This window comes from Pristiophorus japonicus, chromosome 11, assembly GCF_044704955.1.
Source record: "Pristiophorus japonicus isolate sPriJap1 chromosome 11, sPriJap1.hap1, whole genome shotgun sequence".
NCBI classification, from domain to species: Eukaryota; Metazoa; Chordata; class Chondrichthyes; family Pristiophoridae; genus Pristiophorus; species Pristiophorus japonicus.
In genome coordinates, this window is record NC_091987.1 from 210,510,046 (window position 1) to 210,534,165 (window position 24,120).

At 50.3% G+C, this 24,120-nt stretch overlaps 1 protein-coding gene across 1 annotated transcript in view; it reads right to left on the reverse strand.

Annotated features, from left to right (window-relative positions):
• The window catches only part of LOC139275923 (ATP-binding cassette sub-family G member 4-like), a 163,514-nt gene that overhangs the window by 21,294 nt on the left and 118,100 nt on the right, over positions 1 to 24,120 (reverse strand). Inside the window, exons 5-8 of the mRNA XM_070893141.1 lie at positions 23,730 to 23,780; positions 13,759 to 13,904; positions 7,834 to 7,957; positions 1,122 to 1,236 (exon numbers count right to left, since the gene is read on the reverse strand). Of these exons, the coding sequence (XP_070749242.1) occupies positions 1,122 to 1,236; positions 7,834 to 7,957; positions 13,759 to 13,904; positions 23,730 to 23,780 (436 nt within the window). The remainder of the gene's footprint in view (positions 1 to 1,121; positions 1,237 to 7,833; positions 7,958 to 13,758; positions 13,905 to 23,729; positions 23,781 to 24,120) is intronic.

Below are 24,120 nucleotides of genomic sequence, written 5' to 3' on the forward strand. Positions count from 1 at the left end.
CTGTGGAATTCGCTGCCTCAGAGAGCTGTGGAAGCTGGGACATTGAATAAATTTAAGACAGAGATAGAAAGTTTCTTAACCGAGAAGGGAATATGGGGTTATGGGGAGCGGGTGGGGAAGTGGAGTTGAGTCCATGATCAGATCAGCCATGATCGTATTAAATGGCGGAGCAGGCTCGAGGGGCTGTATGGCCTACTCCTGCTCCTATTTTTTATGTTCTTATGACCCTTTATTGGAAACAGTTTCTCTTCATTTACTCTATCTCAACCCTTCATGAAAATATTGTAGCAAATCCAATCCTGGTCCCAACTGATGTTGACGTTTATGCACTTTCCATCGGGAGTCAGGAGGCGCTGGAACCTTTGCTGATCTCTTCCTCGCACGCCGTACTGAGGTTAATCGCAGTGTCCCAACTGCTATCCGGGCTGAATTCAGTCAACTCAGCGCAGGCCGGGTACAAACCCCGCGGGGAGCCCTGTGGTCTGACCCACCAATGCTTCTATTGCAGCCCATGTAATGTATTCGCTTCATGGGTTCTTTGCTTAAGCATTCATAGCAACACATTGCTTTTGAGAACCTCCTTTATCCGGCAACCTCGGGACCTGGCCTGTGCCGGATGAGGGATTTTTCCGGATATGGGGAGGTCATCGGCCCAAGGGGCGTGTAGGGGGGGAGGGGAGGTCATCAGCCCGAGGGGGCGTGTGGGGGTGGGGAGGAGGTCGCCTGAGGTCAGGGGGCGGGGTGGGGGCAGGGAGAGGAGGTCGGCGGCCCCAGCAGGCCCCAAGGTATTCTACATTGAGGGCGCTTCTGCTACTGCTGATCACTTTCTTTCTAGTAAGTGTGTTGATTTTCTGTTTCGGTGGATGATTTCATTAAATCATAAAGGAAAAGTATCATCATTGTGCCTAAAAATGGAATGGGAAACCTGGACTGGGGCGGACATGCGCCACCCGGTGGCCGGGAATGGTGGCGGACGAGGGGTGGTGCTGGATAAGGGAGTCCCGGATAAGAGAGGTTCAACCAGTAGTTGGTTTATTAAGAAAGGTTTAACAATCACACTACAACATTACCAGTTCATCCACGCCTAGTAACAGAACAGCGCCTTTCATTTTTTTACTTACTAAAGTCAGCAGGGTTGTGATAGGTTGGACAATGCAGACCCAAGCCTTTGAGAAAGGGGATGAGGCTGGGGACGATCCCCTTGTAGATGCACTGCCCTTGGCTCACGATGAAGAGCTGCAGAGGAGAGAACGGAGACTCAAATTAAAATGGGCGCTGTCAAAGGTTCATTATTAAACTTGGCCGCTTCGCATCCGATGAAGAACATTAACGACCTTCCCCACATTACAACAGTGACTACACTCCAAAAGTACTTCATCGGCTGTGAAGTGCTCAGAGAGGACTATCCCTGACTTTTTTTTCCCCAATTTGGCCTGGGTTGTAATCTGTTTATTTGCCTCCCGGGAGAGCACATGGTTTGGGATGAGGTGGAGTGTATCTGTTGTGACACACACGGTATCGCAATTGTGTGGGGCAGGCTTGATGGACCAGGTGGCCTTTACCTGTCCGCCATTGTTCCAATGTCCGAGACATCCGGTGGTCATGAAAGGCGCTATAGAAATCTAAGTCTTTCGTTTCTTTGGCCCTATTCTGTCATTTCTGCTGATTATTGAACATTATTTGTTTAAATAGATGACATGACATCAAGTTCGAGGATGACGAACTTGACAACAGCTTCCGCTGCTACAATAGAACTACATCTACATTAGTGGAAATATGGTCATTAACTCAGTGTTGGTTCAATGCACACACAGCTGACGCCAATGTAATTCTCAAACGCTGTCGGTTTCAATATACCAGGAGCTGTCTCCAAATTATACTGTTTTTCAATTTACTCATTGACTTTTTAAAAATTAGTTCCTGCGATGTGAACATCGCTGGCAACGCCGGCATTTATTGCTCATCCCTAATTGCCCCTTGAGAAGGTGGTGGTGAGCCGCCTTCTTGAACCGCTGCAGTCCGTGTGGTGAAGGTGCTCCCACAGTGCTGTTAGGGAGGGAGTTCCAGGATTGTGACCCAGCGACGATGAAGGAACGGCCGATATATTTCCAAGTCAGGATGGTGTGTGACTGGGAGGGGAACGTGGAGGTGGTGGTGTTCCCATGCGCCTGCCGCGGTAGAGGTCGCAGGTTTGGGAGGTGCTGCTGAAGAAGCCTTGGCGAGTTGCTGCAGTGCATCTTGTAGATGGTACACACTGCAGCCACGGTGCGCCGGTGGTGGAGGGAGTGAGTGTTGAAGGCGGTAGATGGGGAGCCAATCAAGCGAGCTGCTTTGTCCTGGATAGTGTCGAGCTTCTTGAGTGTTGTTGGAGCTGCACTCAAGCCAGGTAAGTGGAGAGTGTTCCATCACACTCCTGACTTGTGCCTTGTGGATGGTGGAAAGGCTTTGGGGAGTCAGGAGATGAGACACTCACCACAGAATACCCAGCCTCTGACCTGCTCTTGTGGCCACAGTATTTGTGGCTGGTCCAGTGACGTTTCTGGCCTGCTTGGCGCAGTTGGTATCGCTCTCTCCTGCGAATGCCGAGAGCTGTGGGTTCACTCCAGGACATGAGCTTATAAACTCGGCTGACACCACACTGCAGTACTGAGGGAGTGCCACACTGCCGGAGGTGCCGTCCTTCACACAAAGATGTTAAACCTGACTCTCGTTTGCCTGTTAAGGTGGAGTTCGAAAGATCCCATGGCAATGTTTGAGGAGAGTTCTGGCGATGCCTTGGACAACAATCCTTCTTCAACCACCAAAAGCAGATTACTGATCTGTAGAATCAGAAAATTACAACACGGAAGGAGGCCAATCGGCCGAAAAAGAACTACCCAGCCTAATTCCACCTTCCAGTACTAGGTCCGTAGCCCTGTAGGTCACGGCTCTTTAAATACTTTTTAAACGTGATGAGGGTTTCTGCCTCTACCACCCTTTCAGTCAGTGGGTTCCAGACCCCCACCACCCTCTGGGTGAAATTCTTTTTCCTCATCTCCCCTCTAATCCTTCTATCAATGACTTTAAATCTATGCTCCCTGGTTATTGAGCCTTCTGCTAAGGGAAACAGGTCCTTCCTATCCACTCTATCTAGGCCCCTTCTGTCAAATGTCTGCCATCTTTTTCTACATTTTCTTATGCTGGGTCTCATGTGTAAAGGTGCTAGTGCATCACTCAAATGTCCTTTTCTCACAGACCTGGTCAATGCAAGCTGTAGGGAGAAGGGGCCATGTCAAGTCAAGTATCTGCAGGTACAGCAAGCAGTGACAAGGCAAATGGTATGTTAGCCTTTACTGCAAGGGGATTGGAGTACAAGAGTAAGCAGGTCCTGCTGCAATTATATAGGGCTTTAGTTAGACCACACCTCGAGTATTGTATACAGGATCTTGCAGAGACATCATTAGTGGTATTTCTCCAGCGATTTGAGGAGTCTGCTGTATATGGTACATGTCTCTGAGCCATACAGGAGGGGTGGGTATCACTACATCCCTGTAGACCATGAGCTTGGTGCCAGATTTGAGGGCCTGCTCTTCGAACACTCTCTTCCTCAGGCGACCGAAGGCTGTGCTGAAGCACTGGAGGCGGTGTTGGACCTCCTCATCGATGTCTGCCCTTGCTGATAGTAGGCTCCTGAGGTAAGGAAAGTGGTCCACGTTGTCCAAGGCTGTGCTGTGGATTTTGATGACCGGGTGGCAGGGATTTGTGGCGGGGTCAGGTTAGTAGGATGATAAGACGCACCAACGTCAGTGTTCTCGATCAGGCCAACATCCCCAGCATCGAAGCACTGACCACACTCGACCAGCTCCGTTGGGCGGGCCACATTGTCCGCCTGCCCGACACAAGACTCCCAAAGCTAGCGCTCCACTCGGAACTCCTACACGGCAAGCGAGCCCCAGGTGGGCAGAGGAAACGTTTCAAGGACACCTTCAAAGCCTCTCTGATAAAATGCAACATTCCCACCGACACCTGGGAATCCCTGGCCAGAGACCGGCCTAAGTGGAGGAAGAGCATCCGGGAGGGCACTGAGCACCTCGAGTCTCGTTGCTTAGAGCATGCAGAAAACAAGCGCAGGCAGCAGAAGGAGCGTGCGGTAAACCAGACTCCCCACCCACCCTTTCCCTCAACCACTGTCTGTCCCACCTGTGACAGAGACAGTGGTTCCCATATTGGACTGTTCAGTCACCTGAGAACTCACTTTTAGAGTGGAAGCAAGTCTTCCTCGATTTCGAGGGACTGCCTATGATGATGATGACTGTGCACAGTTTTGGTCTCCTTATCTAAGGAAGAATAAACGTGGCTTAGAGAGGGTGCAACAAAGATTCACCAGGTTGATTTCTGGGATGAGGAGAGATTGATTAGAATGGGCCTGCATTCTCTAGAGTTTAGAAGAATGAGGGGTGATGTAATTGAAACGTATGAAATTCTTACGGGGCTTGACATGATAGATGCAGAGTCCGTTTTCCTGGCTGGTAAGTCTAGGACCAGGAGTCACAGTCTCAGAGTAAGGGACTGAGGTGAGGAGAGAGGTCTTCACTCAGAGGATTGTTAATGTTTGGAATTCTCTGCCCCACAGGGCTGTGGATGCTCAGTCGTTGAGTATATTCAGGGCCGAGATTGATCAATTTTTGGACCCCAGAGGCATTAAGGGCTATGGGGAGCGGGCAGGAAAGTGGAGTTAAGGTCGAAGATCAGCCATGATCTTATTGAATGGGGGAGCAGGCTCAAACAGTGATGTGACTGACTCCTGCCTTTATTTCTTATGTTCTGAAGTCACCGCCAGGTATATCCTCTCCTCCCTCGTGTGGTCTGTGTGGCTTCATGCGAGTCGGACAATGTCAATTAGGGGTGATTTGAGTTGAGAATTGGGGCCTCTATTCAAATGGCTCAAACTCCTTTCACTGCAAAAGGGTTGAGGTAATTTTTATTACCTCAGCTTTGCGGAGTGTGAAACCTGGTCGTAACAGTGAAGGAACAGTCTTGTAACGCACAACTCGGTCTGCTGAAGGATCAGCTCTTCAAAAACATTCCTTTAACAAAAAGTACACTCCAAGGAAAAGGAGAGACTATCATTTTATAAGGAACTCATTCGAACACAGAACAGAAGGAAAAAACCCTGAATAGTGAAGAGTATTTCATGACCTGCAATACTATCATATGACAGAAGATGGCAGTCAACACTACAGTCTATGGTTGTCTCTCCATTGACCCTAAAGGCTTGTATTTACAAAGTGCCTTTCATGACCAGCGGACGTCTCAAAGCCCTTCACAGCCAATGAAGTACTTTTGGAGTGTGGTCACCATTGTAATGTAGGAATCACGGCAGCCAATTTGCGCACAGCAAGCTCCCACACACAGCAATGTTATAAAGACCAGATAATCTGATCTTTTTTGATGTTGATTGAGGGATAAATATTGGCCAAGACACCGGGAATAATTCCCCTGCTCTTCGAAATAGTGCCATGGGATCTTATACATCCAGTGTAGAGGGAGCTTTACTCTGTATCTAACCCCATACTGTACCTGCCCTGGGAGTGTTTGATGGGACAGTGTAGAGGGAGCTTTACTCTGTATCTAACCTCGTGCTGTACCTGCCCTGAGAGTGTTTGATGGACAGTGTAGAGGGAGCTTTACTCTGTATCTAACCTCGTGCTGTACCTGCACCGGGAGTGTTTGATGGGACAGTGTAGAGGGAGCTTTACTCTGTATCTAACCCCGTGCTGTACCTGCCCTGGGAGTGTTTGATGGGACAGTGTAGAGTGAGCTTTACTCTGTATCTAACCCTGTGCGGTACCTGCCCTGGGAGTGTTTGATGGGACAGTGTAGAGGGAGCTTTACTCTGTATCTAACCCCGTACTGTACCTGCACCGGGAGTGTTTGATGGGACAGTGTAGAGGGAGCTTTACTCTGTATCTAACCCCCTGTACCTGCCCTGGGAGTGTTTGATGGGACAGTGTAGAGGGAGCTTTACTCTCTATCTAACCCCATGATATACCTGCCCTGGGAGTGTTTGATGTGACAGTGTAGAGTGAGCTTTACTCTGTATCTAACCCATGCTGTATGCCCTGGGAGTGTTTGATGGGACAGTGTAGAGGGAGCTTTACTCTGTATCTAACCCTGCGCTGTACCTGCCCTGGGAGTGTTTGATGGGACAGTGTAGAGTGTTGAACAGAAACACTTCTCTCCCCCTCCCCTTCAGAATACCAATAAAATGTCTCAAATAATATCACCAGGAGACAGAACATGGAAATTACAAGATGGTCCAATCGTTCCTCTTCTACCATCTTGGTCGTCACATGATTCAACGATAATAAAGTTGTTGACCAATCAGAGCGATCAATCACTATCGATGGGGGTGTGACAGACCCAGACATGAGGTGAGGAACTCCCTCCCCAAGTGGGGGAGAGGTTTTGGACCCAAGTCACCTGTTCCGCCCAAGCTCGCTGCACTCACCCCACGTCACGTCACGTCTCGTATGTACCAAGAATGTTCTTTCCTGAAAGAAGTGTGAGTAGTTTGTAAGTTGACTCTGGTCCTGTGTTGGTGAAGCATCCAGCAGGAGAGGAAACTGTGGCTCCGTTACTTGCCAGCAGTTGTCAAGTTGAAAATCGTTGATTTACTGATTTTCCATTCGCGCAGAGATAGGTAAAAATAGTTGTAGTTGTTTCAGGGCCATTGTGAAACTTTTAGGGGGGGTTGGGTGCTTGGGGAGAAGTTTTATTTTAGTGCTGCGTGCAAGAGTGAGACAGGATGTTGCCGATAAGAGACTTGTGGTGTCCCCGAGCTACAGAGAAATAAACTGTAGCGATTACAGAGACGTTTTGTGTTGCAAAAGATGGACTGGAGTTTAAACGGCACCTTAGCACATCTCTCAGAACCAGCTCAAATCGTGCCACACACACTGAATTACTTTAAAGCACACTGTTCAGTTGACAAATGCAGCAACCAGTTTGCATGCAGCAAGATCCCACGAACAGACTAAAGAGACGAATGAGCAGTTAATCCGTTGTTGGTGTTGTTGGCCGAGGGAGGAATGGCTGGCCAGGAGAACACTCTTCACAAGATGGGATCGTCAATGTCCACTCGAGCCGCTGGATCATCCCATGGACCAGTTGGGCCGAATGGCCTGTTTCTGTGCTGTGACTTCGATGTAATATTTCCTGACCTGATATCAGACGTCACAATACTTGATCAGCACCGTAACTTTTCACTCCCTCCACCACCGGCGCCCCCTGGCCGCAGTGTGCACCATCTACAAGATGCACTGCAACAGCTCGCCAAGGCTTCTTCGGCAACACCTCCCAAACCCACGACCTCTACCGCCTAGAAGGACAAGGGCAGCAGGCGCGTGGGAACACCACCACCTCCACGTTCCCCTCCAAGTTACACACATAGAAACATAGAAACATAGAAAATAGGTGCAGGAGCAGGCCATTCAGCCCTTCTAGCCTGCACCGCCATTCAATGAGTTCATGGCTGAACATGAAACTTCAGTACCACAATCCTGACTTGCAAATATATCGGCCGTTCCTTCATCGTCGCTGTGTCAAAATGCTGGAACTCCCTCCCTAACAACACTGTGGGAGCACCCTCACCACACGGACTGCAGCGGTTCAAGAAGGTGGCTCACCACCACCTTCTCAAGGGGCAATTAGGGATGGGCAATAAATGCCGGCCTAGTCAGCGAGGCCCACATCCCGTCAACGAATTAAAAAAAAACAATAACCACACAACATGCTCCGCAGATCAGAATCTCGTTGCCACGACAACACTATAGGATCAAAAATAAATTGTACCTTGTCAAACATTTCGAAGAGTTTGGCACTGGGCTGATGGATCGTGCAGATGATGGTTCTCCCGCCCTGAGCAAGCGACTTCATCAGCGATACCACCTGGAAACAGGAAGCACTGTCCAAGCCACTGAGACGGAGGGAGGGAGAGAGAGGGAGAGAGAGAGAGAGAGAGAGAGACACTGTAAATAGAGATACATTTGTCTGGGCCATCGTTACCCCACTTCCTCTGCTCCCGTAGCCCTCCTACACCTCAAGTCGCTGGAAAAATACCACCAACGATGTCTCCCTGGGAGGCCAGACGCACCAACATTAGCATCCTCGACCAGGCCAACGTCCGCAGAATCGAAGCACTGAACACACTCGACCAGCTCCGCTGGGCAGGCCACATTGTCCGAATACCAGACCCGAGACTCCCAAAGCAAGCGCTCTACTCGGAACTCCTTCACGGCAAACAAGCCAAAGGCGGGCAGCGGAAACGTTACAAGGACATCCTCAAAACCTCCCTGATAAAATGCCACATCCCCACCGACACCTGGGAGTCCCTGGTCAGATACCGCCCTAAGTGGAGGAAGTGCATCCGAGAGGGTGCTGAGCACCTCGAGTCTCATCATCGAGAGCATGCAGAAATCAAGCGCAGGCAGCGGAAAGAGCGTGTGGCAAACCAGTCCCACCCACAGTCCTTCCCTCAACGACTATCTGTCCCACCTGTGACAGGGACTGTGGTTCTCGTATTGGACTGTTCAGCCACCTAAGGACTTATTTTAAGAGTGGAAGCAAGTCTTCCTCGACTCCGAGGGACTGCCTTTGATGATGTGTTGATAATTATCCATTCACACACCCCCTCCCACCCGTTATCCAGGAAGTGGATCTGGCCGGGCGTGGGAGGAAATTTATGGGAACATCCCCAGACCGCACCCCCCATCCCGCCCCCACAGTTGCACCCTCCTCCCTTCGAGACTCGCTCACACCATTCATGCCCCCCCCCCTCTTAAAAGCAGGGCCCAAGATTCTATTTCTGAGCCAGAGGAACAGAAGCTCATTTCACGACTGAACGCAAGCTTCAAGCTGCCTGCTATCACTGCGTGGAACGGTTCGTGCACGAGAGTCACCATCAAGCAGGAAATTGCGGCCTTCGACGGGAAAGATAGCGAATATCACAACAACAACTTAGAAACATAGAAATTTACAGCGCAGGAGGTGGCCATTTTGGCCCACCGTGTCCACGCCGGCCGACAAAGAGCCGCACGGCCCTCGGTCAGCAGCCCTGAAGGTTACATATAAACCTATGAACAATGACGGAAAGGTAAAGAGCACCCAGCCCAACCAGTCCGCCTCACACAACTGCGACATCCCTTAAACTGAAACATTCTACACTCCATCCCAACCGGAGCCATGTGATCTCCTGGGAGAGGCAAAAACCAGATTAAAAACCCAGGCCAATTGGGGAAAAACATCGGGTAAAATTCCTCTCCGACCCAGCCAGGCGATCAAAATAATTCCAGGAGATCACCCTGGCCGTATTCGATTCCCTGCATTTCTTACCATTATATCTGCGCCAGCCAACAAAGAGGTTTTCCAGTCTAATCCCAATGAATATGTATTAGTACAAACTTGAATTAATATAGCGCTTTTAACATAGAAAAATATGCCAAGGCACTTCACGTGGGCATTATGAGACAGAAAAATTGACACCGAGCCACATAAGGGGAAATTAGGGCAGATGGCCAAAAGCTTGGTCAAAGAGGTAGGTTTTAATCATATAAATTTACAGCACGGAAGGAGGCTATTCGGCCCATCGTGTATGTGCCGGCCGACAAAGAGCTATCCAGCCTAATCCCACTTTCGAGCTTGTGGTCCGTAGCCCTGAAGGTTACAGCACTTCAAGTGCACTTCCAAGTACTTTTTAAAAGTGGTGAGGGTTTCTGCCTCTACCACCCTTTCAGGCAGTGAGTTCCAGACCCCCATCACCCTCTGGATGAAGACATTTCTCCTCATATCCCCTCTAAACCTCTTACCAATTACTTTAAATCTATGCCCCCTGGTTGTTGACCACCCTGCCAAGGGAAATAGGCCCTTGCTATCCACTCTATACAGCCCCTTGATAATTTTATACATCTCAATAAGGTCTCTCCTCAGCCTCCTCTGTTCCAAAGAAAACAGAAACAGCCTATCCAATCTTTCCTCATAGCTAAAATTCTCCAGTTCAGGCAACGTCCTCATAAATCTCCTCTGGACCCTCTCTAGTACGATCACATCTTTCCTGTAATGTGGTGATCAGAACTGTATCCAGTACTCTAGCTGTGGCCTAACTAATGTTTTATACAGTTCAAGCATATCCTCCCTATTCTTGTATTCTGTGCCTCGGCTAATAAAGGCAAGTATTCTCTATGCCTTCTTAGCCATCTGGCCTGCCACCTTCAGGGATCTATGGACATGCACTTAAGGAGCATCTTAAAGGAGAAAAGAGAGGCAGAGGGGTCTAGGAAGGGATTTCTAGAGCGTAGGGCCTAGACAACAGAAGGCACAGGTCTAATGGAACATCTCCAGCGACTGGTGGGCCTTAAGTTACCATCGCGCTTTCTCTACTTGTCTGTGGAAATACCTTTGGTCTGCCAATTCTCCATTGCTAAAATGGCAGCTTCCTCGCTGGGTCGTGCGTTTAACCCCGAGGGCTCGTCTGAGTCAACGGCACTGAGCTGAACCAATGGAACATAAGAAATAGGAGCAGGAGTCGGCCATTTGGCCCCTCGAGTCGGCTCCACCATTCAATAAGATCATGGCTGATCTGATCATGGACTCAGCTCCACTTCCCCGCCCGCTCCCCATAACCCTTTACTCCTTTATTGCTCAAAAATCTGTCTATCTCCACCGTAAATATATTCAATGACCCAGTCTCTGTGGAGCAGAGAATTCCATAGATTTACAAACCTCAGAGAAGAAATTTCTCATCATCTCAGTTTTAAATGGGCGGCCCATTATTCTAAAAGTATGTCCTTTAGTTTTACTTTCCCATGAGTGGAAATATCCTCTCTGCATACACCTTGTCGAGCCCCCTCATTATCTTATATGTTTCAATAAGATCACCTCTCATTCTTCTGAACTCTAATGTGTATAGGCCCAACTTGCTCAACCTACCTTCATAAGTCAACCCCCTCATCTCCGGAATCAACCTAGTGAACCTTCTCTGAACAGCCTCCAATGCAAGTATATCCTTCCTTAAATACAGAGACCAAAACTGTACGCAGTACTCCAGGTGTGGCTTTACCAATATCCTGTACAGTTGTAGCAGGACTTCACTGCTTTTATATTCTATCCCCCTCGCAATAAAGGCCAACATTCCATTCGCCTTCCTGAGGTGGACCCTTTATCCACCAGCAGCCTGTATCGGCAAATTGAAGGTTCACCAGATTGATTCCCGGGATGAGAGGTTGTCCTATGAGGAGAGATTGTGTAGACCGGGCCTATACTTTCTGGAGTTTAGAAGAATGAGAGGTGATCTCATTGAAACATACAAGATTCTGAAGGGGATTGACAGGGTAGATGCTGAGAGGTTGTTTCCCCCTGGCTGGAGTGCCGAGAACCAGGGGTCACAGTCTCAGGATAAGGGGTCAGCCATTTAAACATAGAAACATAGAAAATAGGTGCAGGAGCAGGCCATTTGGCCCTTCGAGCCTGCACCACCATTCAATATGATCATGGTTGATCATGCAACTTCAGTACCCCACTCCCACCTTCTCTCCATACCCCCTGATCCCTTTAGCCGTAAGGGCCACATCTAACTCCCTTTTGAATCTATCCAACGAACTGGCCTTAACAACTCTCTGTGGTAGAGAATTCCACAGGTTCACAACTCTCTGGGTGAAGAAGTTTCTCCTCATCTCGGTCCTATATGGCTTACCCCTTATCCTTAGACTGTGACCCCCTGGTTCTGGACTTCCCCAACATCGGGAACATTCTTTCTGCATCTAACCTGTCCAGTCCCGTCATGATTGTATATGCTTCTGTGAGGTCCTCTCTCATTCTTCTAAAATGACAGAGATGAGGAGGAATTCCTTCGCTCAGAGGGTGGTGAATCTCTGGAATTCTCTGCCCCAGAGGGTTGTGTATGCTGAATCGTTGAGTATATTCAAGGCTGAGAGCGATAGATTTTTGGAGTCCAGGGGAATCAAGGGATATGGAGATCGGGCAGGAAAGTGGAGTTGCAGTTGAAGATCAGCCATGTTCTTATTGAATAGCGGAGCAGGCTCGGGGGGGCCGTATGGCTCTTAATTCTTATGTTCTTGTGTAGGAGTGGTCATACAGAAAATCAGAGCGCACATTCTTGACGTTTACCCTTTTAAGAGCGCGCACCCGAGCTGAACAGCAGTTGTCACCTTGCTGGATCAAACAATCCGAGTTCAGACTGTGTGACCTCACTGCTCACGCAGAGTAAATAATTATGGAGATTTGCACAAGTCCACGAACGGCAACCCTGGGATATGACAGTAATGAGATGCGCTGCCAATCTGCAGTTTTCCCTGATTGCCCAGTGTGTGTGTGTGTGTGCGTGTGTGTGTGTGTGTGTGTGCGCGTGCGTGTGTGTGTGTGCGTGTGTGTGTGTGCGCGTGTGTGTGTGCGTGTGTGTGTGTGCGTGTGTGTGTGTGCGCGTGTGGTTGAGACTATCCATGACCAGAATGACAGGGCACTCGAACTGAATGCAAATTCCTGCTGATCCGAGGCTCGTGCTTATCTGGGATTTTACCGCCACTGGAAGCTGGAACTGGATGGCCTGTCCCACGACCAGAGACTTTTCAGTCACCGCGATCGCCATTCTTTGAAATTCACTCCCATTGCCTCTGGCCCTCTTTCTGCAAAAAGACTCTAAATGCCGGTCTTTTTATGACCACGCTTCTGTTTCTCCTGCCCCATTAAGTCTTTCCCCGAGTCTTGCTCAGTGTTTTCCACTTCGTGAAGCACTCCCGACACACTCTCCTCCAGGAGGAACACTGTACAGTGCCAGCTCTTGCTGTTGTCCAAACTGTCATTGAATAAATTGAATAAATTTAAGACAGAACGAGACAGTTTCTTAAAAGATAAGGGGATAAGGGGCTATGGGGAGCGGGCGGGGAAGTGGAGCTGAGTCCATGATTGGATCAGCCCATGATCGTATTAAATGGCGGAGCAGGCTCGAGGGGCTGTATGGTCTACTCCTGCTCCTATTTCTTATGTTCTTATCCATTGAAAACAGAGAGAATGATGGAAAGAGACAGATGGGCAAACCGAGGTCAAGACCGATGACTCAGTCACGATTTGGTTCGGGGACTGGGGACTGGGAGCTTCCCCCACCCCTCCCCCACCGCCCCCCGCACCTCCCCCACCCCATTTGCACTGCAGCAACAGATTTTCGGGCACTGGTGGTGATGGGAAACAGCTTCAGTGCAACTTTGATGTTAATTTTATCCTTATTTTCAAATCCATCCATGGCCTCGCCCCTCCCTATCTCTGTAATCTCCTGCAGCCCCACAACCCCCCGAGATACCTGCGCTCCTCCAATACTGCCCTCTTGAGCATCCCTGATTATAATCGCTCAACCATTGGTGGCCTTGCCTTCAGCTGACGAGATCCTAAGCTCTGGAATTCCCTCCCTTAACCTCTTCTTTCGGATGAGACGTTAAACCGAGGCCCGGTCTGCTCTCTCAGGTGGACATAAAAGATCCCACGGCACTATTTCAAAGAGGAGCAGGGGAGTTATCCCTCAATCAACATTAAAAAAAAACCAGATTATCTGGTCATTATCACAACTTGCTGTATTGCGGGAGCTTGCTGTGAGCAAAATGGCTGCAGCATTTCCTACGTTACACTTCAAAGAGTACTCAATTGGCTTTGAGACCTCTGGTGGTCGTGAAAGGTGCTATATAAATGCAAGTCTTTATTTCTTTCTATCTTTACCTGGTTGGTTCATCAAAGAACATGACGGGTGGATTGTTGACCAGTTCCAGGGCAATGGCCAGCCGCTTGCGTTGTCCGCCAGACAGCGAGAGAGTCCGGATGTTGGAGCATTCCAGCAGTCCCAGTGCCGTCAGAATCTCATTCACCTTAAAACAGGACATCACGCAAAGGGTGAGAACCAGGCAGCAAATAGCGATGGGTTACAGAATCATACCGAAGGAGGCCATTCAGCCCAACGTACAAATCCCGGCTCCTTGAGCTATCCAGTTAGACCTGAGTACATCAATTTTACATTAAACAGTTCTGTTCGGGAGACGTGAACGTTGTACTCGATGGGGCTAGAAATTCGATACCGCCCGCTTTGAGGCGGTGTTGGTGCCGGGACGCTACCTTTAGCGCCGGGCGATGTCTACCGCCTCAAAGTGGGATATTCAGTTGCATCGCCCCAAGAGGAGAGTGGAGCACTAAGGGAAGCGTTGCACACTCCTCCTCGGGCGCTAACGGAGCGATAGCGCAGGAGGCCCACTCAATATTGGGGCGAGAGGATGCCGGCATCCTAGTGCCTGAAGCTGAAAAACAAAAAGCCTGGTGCAAATTGTCAATAAACCTCACCCACACTTCCCCACTACCGCAACAAATAAATAGAAGTTTGAAAAGGTGAAATTTCAACCGTGCACTGCGGACGCTATCGCCCCGGGATCATCGCCGGACCGGCTGCTTTCCCCGCCGGTCTCAGCGCCGGGCGCTACCGCAGGCCAAAAGACCCAATTTTGCAAAGGCGGGGCTACGGGGGCATTGCGCACTCGGTGATGTCACCCAGTGGGCGGGGCTAGCGAGCACAGCGCAAACTGTCAGCACCGCCGCTAAACCTTCACTGAAGCTCGCGGCAGGCGCCGACAGTGCAGCGCCCGGGCGGGAGGTCCGATAGCACCCCTCTCCGGCGCTAGTGGTGGCGCTAAACAGCCGAATTTCTCCCCCATATGTTGACGGGGTGAGATGAAGAGGGGTGGGAAGAGGCTCGTGTGGAGCATAAACTCCGGCACGGACCGGTTGGGCCAAATGGCCTGTTTCTGTGCTGTACATTCTCTGTAATACTATTATCATCATCATAGGCAGTCCCTCGGAATCGAGGAAGACTTGCTTCCACTCTAAAAATGAGTCCTTAGGTGGCCGCACAGTCCAATACGAGAATTCGAATACTACTAAGAGTTACATTCAATTCTCCTGAGCCCCTCTCCCATCCCTGACTAGTTTGTTTATTGTCACACTCATTGTAAACACATCCCCCTGATGTTATTGCCGTAGAGAAGGACCGATCGCGAGCGGACAGGAGACCGACGCGACGTCCCTTGTTGCTCTTGTGTGGTGGACGTCTGTGCGAGCGCTTTGCCCTTGTGGGGGTGTCCTGAGCAGCCAACTGAACTCCTCGGCGTAAACAACCCAAGCGCTGTCGGGCTGACGCACAATGCGAACCTTCCCGCGCGAACCGAGCCACCTCCATTCGTCTCCTGATCTCCCATCAGAACAGTGGCATCCTCCTCCGGCCCACTACAGGCGGGCTGGCCACATGGGAAATTGGGAGAGTTCCCCGAGGGCCCTCCTTGTTATGTATCTAACCCCTTGTAACCTGTATTACCATCAGAGAGCCCACCTGTTGGACTCCCAAGGGATCCCAGCATCCCTTGGGAGCACGGTATATAAGCAGGCCACCCACGAGGTACCTGCACTCTGGAGTCTTATTAAAGGAGCTAAGGTCACATTTGCTCATTGTACACTGTACTCAGTTTCATCCTTTATTGTGAATGTATCACTCCTGATTCCACGGGCCATTTTATCAGTGTCGCCCTTTTTCTGTGACAATCCCAAACTGCTCGATTTTAAAATTCTCTATTCTCGTGTTCAAATCCCTCCGTGGCCTCGCTTCCCCCCCCCACCTCTCCCTATCTATTTAACCTCCTCCAGCCCCAACACCCTCTGAGAACTCTGCGTTCTTGTAATCCTGGTCTCCTGTGCATCCCAGATTTAGGTCACACTGTAATGTATTTAACCCTGTGTAACCTGCATGACACCTGACCACCAGAGGGCCCACCTGTTGGGAGTCCCAAGGGATCCCAGCATCCCTTGGGAGCTCAGTATATAAGCAGGCCACCCACGAGGTACCTGCACTCTGGAGTCTTATTAAAGGAGCTAAGGTCACACCTGCTCATTGTACACTGTACTCAGTTTCATCCTTTATTACGAGTGTGCCAATTGGCGACGAGGTAACGAACAACCGCGCAAAGAACAGTCGGTATCCTGGAGAAGTTCTCAGAAGGGGACGATGGGGAGGCCTTCGTGGAGAGACTCGACCAATACTTCATGACCAACGAGCTGGAAGGGGAAGAGAACGCTACCAAACGAAGGGCGATCCTCCTAACTGTCTGTGGGGCAACAACCTCTGGCCTCATGAAGAATCTCCTAACTCCAGCAAAACCAGCAGCTAAATCCTATGACGAATTGAGTACGCTGGTCCGGAAGCACCTAAATCCTAAGGAAAGCGTTTTGATGACGAGATATCGGTTCTACACTTGTCAACGGGGTCGGAGGGCCAGGAAGTGGCGAGCGATGTCGCCGAGCTAAGACGCCTCTCGCAGGACATTGTGAGTTTGAGGGATTCTGAAAACAAATGCTTGGAGACTTTTTTTGCACTGGGCATCGGCCATGAGACAATCCTTCGCAAACTGTTGACTATTGAAACTCCGAATCTGAGTAAAGCCATAACGATAGCCCAGACATTTATGTCCACCAGCGACCACACCAAACAGATTTCGCAGAGTAAAGAGGTTTCGGCCAGTACTGTGCACAAACGTCGGTCTCGAGCAGGAATATACATGGCAGGACGTACACGCCGGCTGCTGCTGCCCAACCTCAGATGACCCAGAGTCCGCCAGCAATCGTTAATGCGAGGCAGTTAACACCTTGTTGGCGCTGTGGAGGTGATCATCATAGGCGGTCCCTCCAAATGAGAATGACTTGCTTCCACGCCAAAAAGGGATGAGTTCACAGGTGTTTCAATGAAGGACCTAATATTCCAGATCCCAAACTACATCCTGAAGGGTGGGAGATGCCTGTGCGTGGATTTTTTTTAACGTGGGGTGGCCGTTGCACACCAGCCCCCACACGGGGCTTGACAGAGCAAGGTCTTGGTCCAGTGGCAAGGGTTAACCAGGACGACTGGAGCCCTGCTCTGCTCTGTGGCAGTAACCATGAATGAGTTGGCGGCCATTGTGGACATCCTGAACATGATTTACCACACCACACTGAGGAAAGCGGACCCGCGCCCCTCGGACACTCCTCAGATGGACGGAGTGCGGAGCAAGCGAGAGGGAACTTGCGGTTGCCATGGCGACGCGGCCCTGGCAGGTGCATCGAAGAGGTAGCAGCCGAGGAGCGGCGGGCAGGGTGTTGTGGCCGGCCTCCGGGCCTCCCCGCAGCGGAGCAGGCTGCAGCAGGCACTCAGCCGGGCTGGCCACGCCGGCCGGGGCACTGAGGCATGCGGTGCCAGCGCCCATCGAGTCGCGGGTGCGGGTGATGTCGTCCTGCATCGGGCCAAAGCTGGACTGGCAGCGGTGGGGGGGGGGGGTGCCTGGGGCTGGGCGCCCCGGGACACACCGCTGGGCCTGCTGCAGCTGCCGGCCGAAGTCGCCGAGTGTCAGCGGCCCCGCTCCGGCCACTGCGCCGTCCTCAGCCACACGCAGGCCGCCAGCAGCCAGCAGGCCAGCTCCGCTACTCCGGGCATGGTTCACAGGGGGGCGGCGTCAACCTCAGCGGCTCATGGTGCGCGCCGGCTGCCCGGCGGCAGTCATCGGCCCCATCAATGCCGCTTCAGGCACTAAGCGTGCAACGGCTGCAGAACAATGGCACACTGCCAGCGAATGTGCAGGCGAGCTGCAAACCCTGCAAACCACCACGTTGCAGAGGAAGATCGATCCACTGGGGACCAGACTGAATTGGAGACTCGTACCGAGGAGGCGGAAGTGTACCGGGTACACACATTCACTACGAAATGTCCACCAATAATGTTGAGAGTTGAACTGAACAGAATTCCAGTATCTATTGAACTGGACACGGGTGCGAGTCAGTCCATAAAGAGTAAAAAGGCCTTCGACAGGCTGTGGGGCAAAAAGATACACAGGCCCAAGCTCAGCCCCATTCACACCAAACGAAGGACCTACACCAAGGTGCTAATCCATGTCATTGGCAGTGCAGAAATCAAAGTCTCCGATGACGGAGCAGTACACGAACTCCCGCTGTGGATTGTGCCAGGGGATGGCCCCACGTTGTTTGACAGAAGCTGGCTGGGAAAAGTCCGCTAGAACTGGGACGACGTCCGAGCGCTTTCGTCCGTCGACGATGCCTCACGTGCCCAGCTTCTGAGCAGGTTTCCATCGTTGTTCGAGCCAGCTTTTGGAAGCTTCTCAGGGGCGAAAGTGCAGATCCATTTGGTTCCCAGTACGTGACCCATCCAGCACAAGGCCCGGGCGGTATCATCTATGATGCAAGAGAAAATGGAAATTGAGCTGGACAGGCTGCAGCGAGAAGGCACCATCGCGCCGGTGGAATTCAACGAGTGGGTCAGTCCGTTTGTCCCAGTACTTAAAGGTGAAGGCACGGTCAGAATTTGTGGGGACTATAAAGTAACGATTAACCGTTTTTTGCCACAGGACCAGTACCCGCTACTCAAGGCAGATGACTTATTTGCGACCCTGGCTGGAGGAAAGACATTCACCGAGCTGGACCTGACCTCGGCCTACATGACGCAGGAGCTGGAGGAGTCTGCGAATGGCCTCACCTGCATCAACACGTATAAAGGTCTGTTCATCTATAACAGATGCCCGTTCGGGATTCGGTCGGCCGCGGCAATCTTCCAACGGAACATGGAGAACCTGCTAAAGTCGGTTCCTCGCACCGTGGTTTTCCAGGACAACATACTGGTTACAGGTCGGGACACCATTGAGCACTTGAAGAATCTGGAAGAGGTTCTTAAGTCGGTTGGATCGGGTGGGGCTCAGGTGTGTTTTCCTGGCGCAGGAGGTCGAGTTCTTGGGAAGAAGAATCACAGCAGATGGCATCAGACGCACTGACGCCAAGACGGAGGCCATCAAGAACGTGACGGAGCTGCGGTCGTTCCTGGGACTCCTTAACTATTTGGGCAATTTCCTACCTGGGTTAAGCACCGTGCTAGAACCCCGACATGTGCTACTGCGCAAGGGAGACGACTGGGTATGGGGGAATTCACAAGAGGCTGCCTTTAAGAAATCTGTTGTGTTCCAACAAACTACTTGTCCTGTATGACCCTTGTAAAAGATTAGTACTAGCTTGCGATGTGTCGTCATACGGGGTTGGGTGTGTGTTACAACAGGCTAACGAATTGGGGATTTTGCTTCCAGCAGTTTGTCCAAGGCCGACAGCATGATTGAAAAAGAGGCTCTGGCGTGCGTTTACGGGGTAAAGAAAATGCACCAGTACTTATTTGGCCTGAAGTTTCAGCTTGAGACTAACCATAAGCTGCTCATATCGCTGTTCTCCGAGACCAATGCCTCTGCCCGCATCCAAAGATGGGCGCTCACGCTGTCAGCATACAACTATGTAATCCGCCACAGATCGGGCACAGAGAGCTGCGCAGGTGCTCTCAGTCGGTTGTCATTGCCCACCACCGGGGTGGAAATGGCACAGCCAGCGGACTTGCTCATGGTCATGGGGCATTCGAGAACAAGAAGTCCCCTGTTACGACCAGCCAGGATCCTTTACTGTCTTTGGTAAAAAAAAACTGTGTCCTCCATGGGAGCTGGTCCAGTGTCCCAGTGGAGATGCAGGAGGCGATTAAGCCGTTCCACAGACACAAAAACGAGTTGTCCCCGCAGGCGGATTTTCTATTGTGGGGCAATCGCGTGGTCTTGCCCAAGAAAGGCAGAGATACGTATTCATATGTGAACTGCACAGCACCTACCCAGGCATTGTAATGATGAAAGCCATAGCCAGATCCCATGTGTGGTGGCCTGGCATTGACTCAGATTTAGAGTCATGCGTGTGCCACTGCAACACTTGCTCTCAGCTGAGCAACGCACCCAGAGAGGGACCGCTAAGTTTGTGGTCGTGGTCCTCCAAACCATGGTCAAGGATCCACGTAGACTATGCAGGCCCATTTCTAGGCAAACTGTTTTTGGTTGTCATGGATGCTTACTCAAAATGGATTGAATGTACAATAATGTCTGTAAGACGTCCACGGCCACTATTGAAAGCCTACGAACCATGTTTGCCATGCACGGCTTGCCCGATGTGGTCGTCAGCGACAAAGGGCCGTGCTTCACCAGTGAATTCAAGTAATTCATGACCCGCAATGGGATCAAACACATCACATCTGCTCTGTTCAAGCCCGCATCCAACGGCCCGGCAGAACGGGCAGTTCAGACCATCAAGTAAAGCTTGAAACGTGTGTCGGAAGGCTCCCTGCAGACCCGGCTGTCCCGCGTACTGCTCAGCTACCGCACCAGACCCCACTCACTCACCGGGGTTCCCACAGCCGAGCTGCTCATGAAAAGGGCGCTCAAAACAAGGCTCTCTCTTGTCCACCCTGATCTCCATGATCACGTGGAGGACAAGCGGCATCAACAAAGTGTGTACCATGACCGCGCAAATTTGTCACACGCTACTGAGATCAATGATCCTGTGTTTGTGCTCAATTATGGACATGGTCCCAAATGGCTCACAGTCACAGCCAAACAGGGGAGTAGGATGTTTCAGATCAAATTGGCCAATGGACAAACACACAGAAAAAATTTGGACCAAATCAAATTGTGGTTCACCAACAGCTACAAACAACCCGAAGAGGACACCACCAACTTTGACCCTCCAACACACACACAAGTGACAACTGACACCATGGTTGACCACGAAGACGAACTCACCATCCCCAGCAGCCCAGCAAGGCCGGCTGCCCAACAGCCCAGTGAAGAACTGACCAACCCACCCACACCCGCATTTGTACTGAGACGATCGACAAGGGAGCGTAAAGCCCCAGATCGTCTCACCTTGTAAATAAGTGTACTGTTGACTTCACAAGGGAGTGATGTAATGTATTAAACCCTGTTTAACCTGCATGACACCTGACCACCAGAGGGCCCACTTGTTGGAGTCTCAAGGGATCCCAGCATCTCTTGGGAGCACAGTATATAAGCAGGCCACCCACGAGGTTCCTGAACTCTGGAGTCTTATTAAAGGAGCTGAGGTCACACTTGCTCATTGTGCACAATACTCAGTTTCATCCTTTATTATGAGTGTACCACACACATCATTGGCAGCCATGCCTTCAGGCCTGGGCCTTAAGCTCTGGAATTTCCTTCCCAAACGTCTACAAAGGGTACAATGGCTTAGTGATTATGTTACTGGACGAGTAATACAGAGGCCTGGAGTAATAATCCAGAGATGTGAATTCAAATCCCATCACGGCAACTGGGGAATTTAAATTGAGTTAATTAAATAAATCTGGAATAAAAAGCCTAGTATCAGTAATGGTGACCATGAAACTACCAGATTATCGTAAAAACTCACCTGGTTCACTAATGTCTTACTAGGGGGATCAAGGGGTATGGCGAGAAAGCAGGAAGGGGGTACTGAAGTTGCATGTTCAGCCATGAACTCATTGAATGGCGGTGCAGGATAGAAGGGCCGAATGGCCTACTCCTGCACCTATTTTCTATGTTCTACCTCTCCTTCTTTAAGACGCTCCTTAAAACCTACCTCTTTGGCCAAGCTATTGCTTACCTGCCCCAAAACCTCCTTCTTTGATTTGATGTCAATCGACTGTTTGAGAACACACCTGTGAAGCACCTCGCGGGGGTGGGGGGGGGGGGGGGCTTTGATACATTAAAGGCGCTATATAAATGCAAGTTGTTGCTTTGAATGCGCCAGTCTGCCCCTCAAAGTTTAAACACTTTAAACCATCATTCGGTATTTTCACAGCACAGAAAAACAGATCTCCCTGCTCAGAATGGTTCCCTCTAATCGGAAGCGAAGGACAATACAGAATTGCAGGAGAGGACTGCAAGAAAATCGGTTTAAGGTTAATCTCCGGAGAGCCTGAGTCAATGCAAAGGCAGCTGATACGCTGCACAGACAGAATCAGGTAGATTTCATAAACGAGAGGATCCGACACAGAGCTTCGTGGAGTGGGACTGCATTATCAGCAACAGTGCCACGTGCAATATTCCATTTAATTCCTTTTAAATCACAGATATTGTACAGAACGATACAGCACAGAAGGAGGCCATTCGGCCCATCGTGCCCGTGCCGGCTCTTTGAAAGAGTGATCCAATTAGTCTTATTCCCGTAAAGTTTTCCCCATTCTACAACTGAATCTGTTCTGCCACCCTTTCCGGCAGAGCATTCCAGATCGCCACCGTGCCTCTGGTTCTTTTGCCAATTACCTCAAATCTGTGTCCTCTGGTTACTAAACCCTCCTGCCACTGGAAACAGTGTCTCCTTATTTACTCTATCAAAACCCCTCATCATTTTGAACACTTCGATCAAATCTCCTCTTGACCTTCACCGCTCTGCGGAGAACAACCCCAGCTTCTCCACATAACTGAATTCCCTCATCCCTGGAACCCTTCCAATAAATCTCCTCTGCACCCGCTCTCAGGCCTGGACATCCGTCCTAAAAGTGTGGTGCTCAGAATTGGACACAATAGTCGAGTTGAGACGAAGCCCCGATACGTGCTCCCATCATGCAAAGCTTTCTCGCGGGAGTGCTAATTCGTAAAACATATTATTATCTGACAAGTTATCTCCTGTTTCCGGGACCCAGAATAGCACTGGAAAGTTACTGCATAAGTAGACACAGACGCCCCAGACTGGAAGCTCTGCTGATATTTCGCAAGTTAATTTTGGGGAAGACACTTTTTGCAGTTTTCTTGCACTGAGCCGTGACTCAGTGGGCAGCACCCTCGCGTATGAGCAAAAAGGTTGTGGGTTCAAGTCCCACTCCAGGGACTTGAGCACAAAAATCTAGGCTGACACTCCCAGTGCAGTGCTGAGGGAGCGCCGCACTGTCGGAGGTGCCGTCTTTCAGATGAGTCGTTAAACCGAGGCCCCGTCTGCCCTCTGACGTGACGTAAAAAAATCCTGTGACATTACTTCGAAGAAGAGCAGGGGAGTTAGCCCCGGTGTCCTGGCCAATATTTATCCCTCAATCATCAAAACCACAAAAAAAACCCAGATTATCGGGTCATTATCACCTTACTGTTTGTGGGAGCTTGCTGTGCGCAAATTGGGTGCCGCGTTTCCCACATTGCAACAGTGACTACACTCCAAAAGTACTTCAATGGCTGTCATCATCATCATCATAGACGGTCCCTCGAACGAGGATGACTTGCTTCCACAAGTGTTCACAGATGTTTCAATGAAGGACCCGATATTCCAGTCCTAAACTCCAATTGAAGGGATGGAAGATGCCCGGATTTTTTTAACGTGTGGTGACCGTTGCACATCAGCCACCACACGGACTCGACAGAGCTTGGCTCCAGTGGCAAGGGTTGAAACAGAACCACCGGAGACCTGCTCTGCTGCACGGACTGAGTGTGCACACATATCGTAGTGTGGGCTGGCCCGTGCTGCCCATGGGCCCTCGGCTGTAAAGCGCTTTGACACGTCCGGTTAAGGGATTATGGGGAGCGGGCAGGGAAGTGGACCTGAGTCCATGATCGGATCAGCCATGATTGTGTTAAATGGCGGAGCAGGCTCAAGGGGCCGTATAACCTACTCCTGCTCCTATTTCTTATGTTCTTATATTCTGATATAAATCCAAGTTCCTTTTCAATGTTTGAATCCCTGATGCGCACCTGTACGTAAATAGACCCAGCACTGGTGTGATCAAATTAAACTGTGGCCAAACTTACTTCAATCTGAATTATCAAAAGAAGTTCACAACTCACCAGTTCCTTTTTAACTTCTAATTTCTCCTTCAGCTTTAGGTGGGCTGACACCTGAAAAAAATAAAGCACAGAATTCAAAGTCACAGAAAAAAGTTGTGGATTAATACAACTCAACATTCCAGGATTCTAGGTCTGACTTGTGAAACTAGTAGATAGTATTATTTTTGTGGACTTGTATTTACTCTGTACAGCCACCAGAGGGCTCATAATCCCTTGGGAGCACATTATTTAAGTGTGCTTCACAAGTTGGAGAGGCACTTTGGAGACCTGCAATAAAAGACAAAGGTCACACTTTACTTGGAGCTCACAGTGTTCAGTCTGACTCTTTCTCCATACACAACAACTGGAGACGAGATTCAGATAGCGAACCCAAAGATGCAGAGAACAGTGG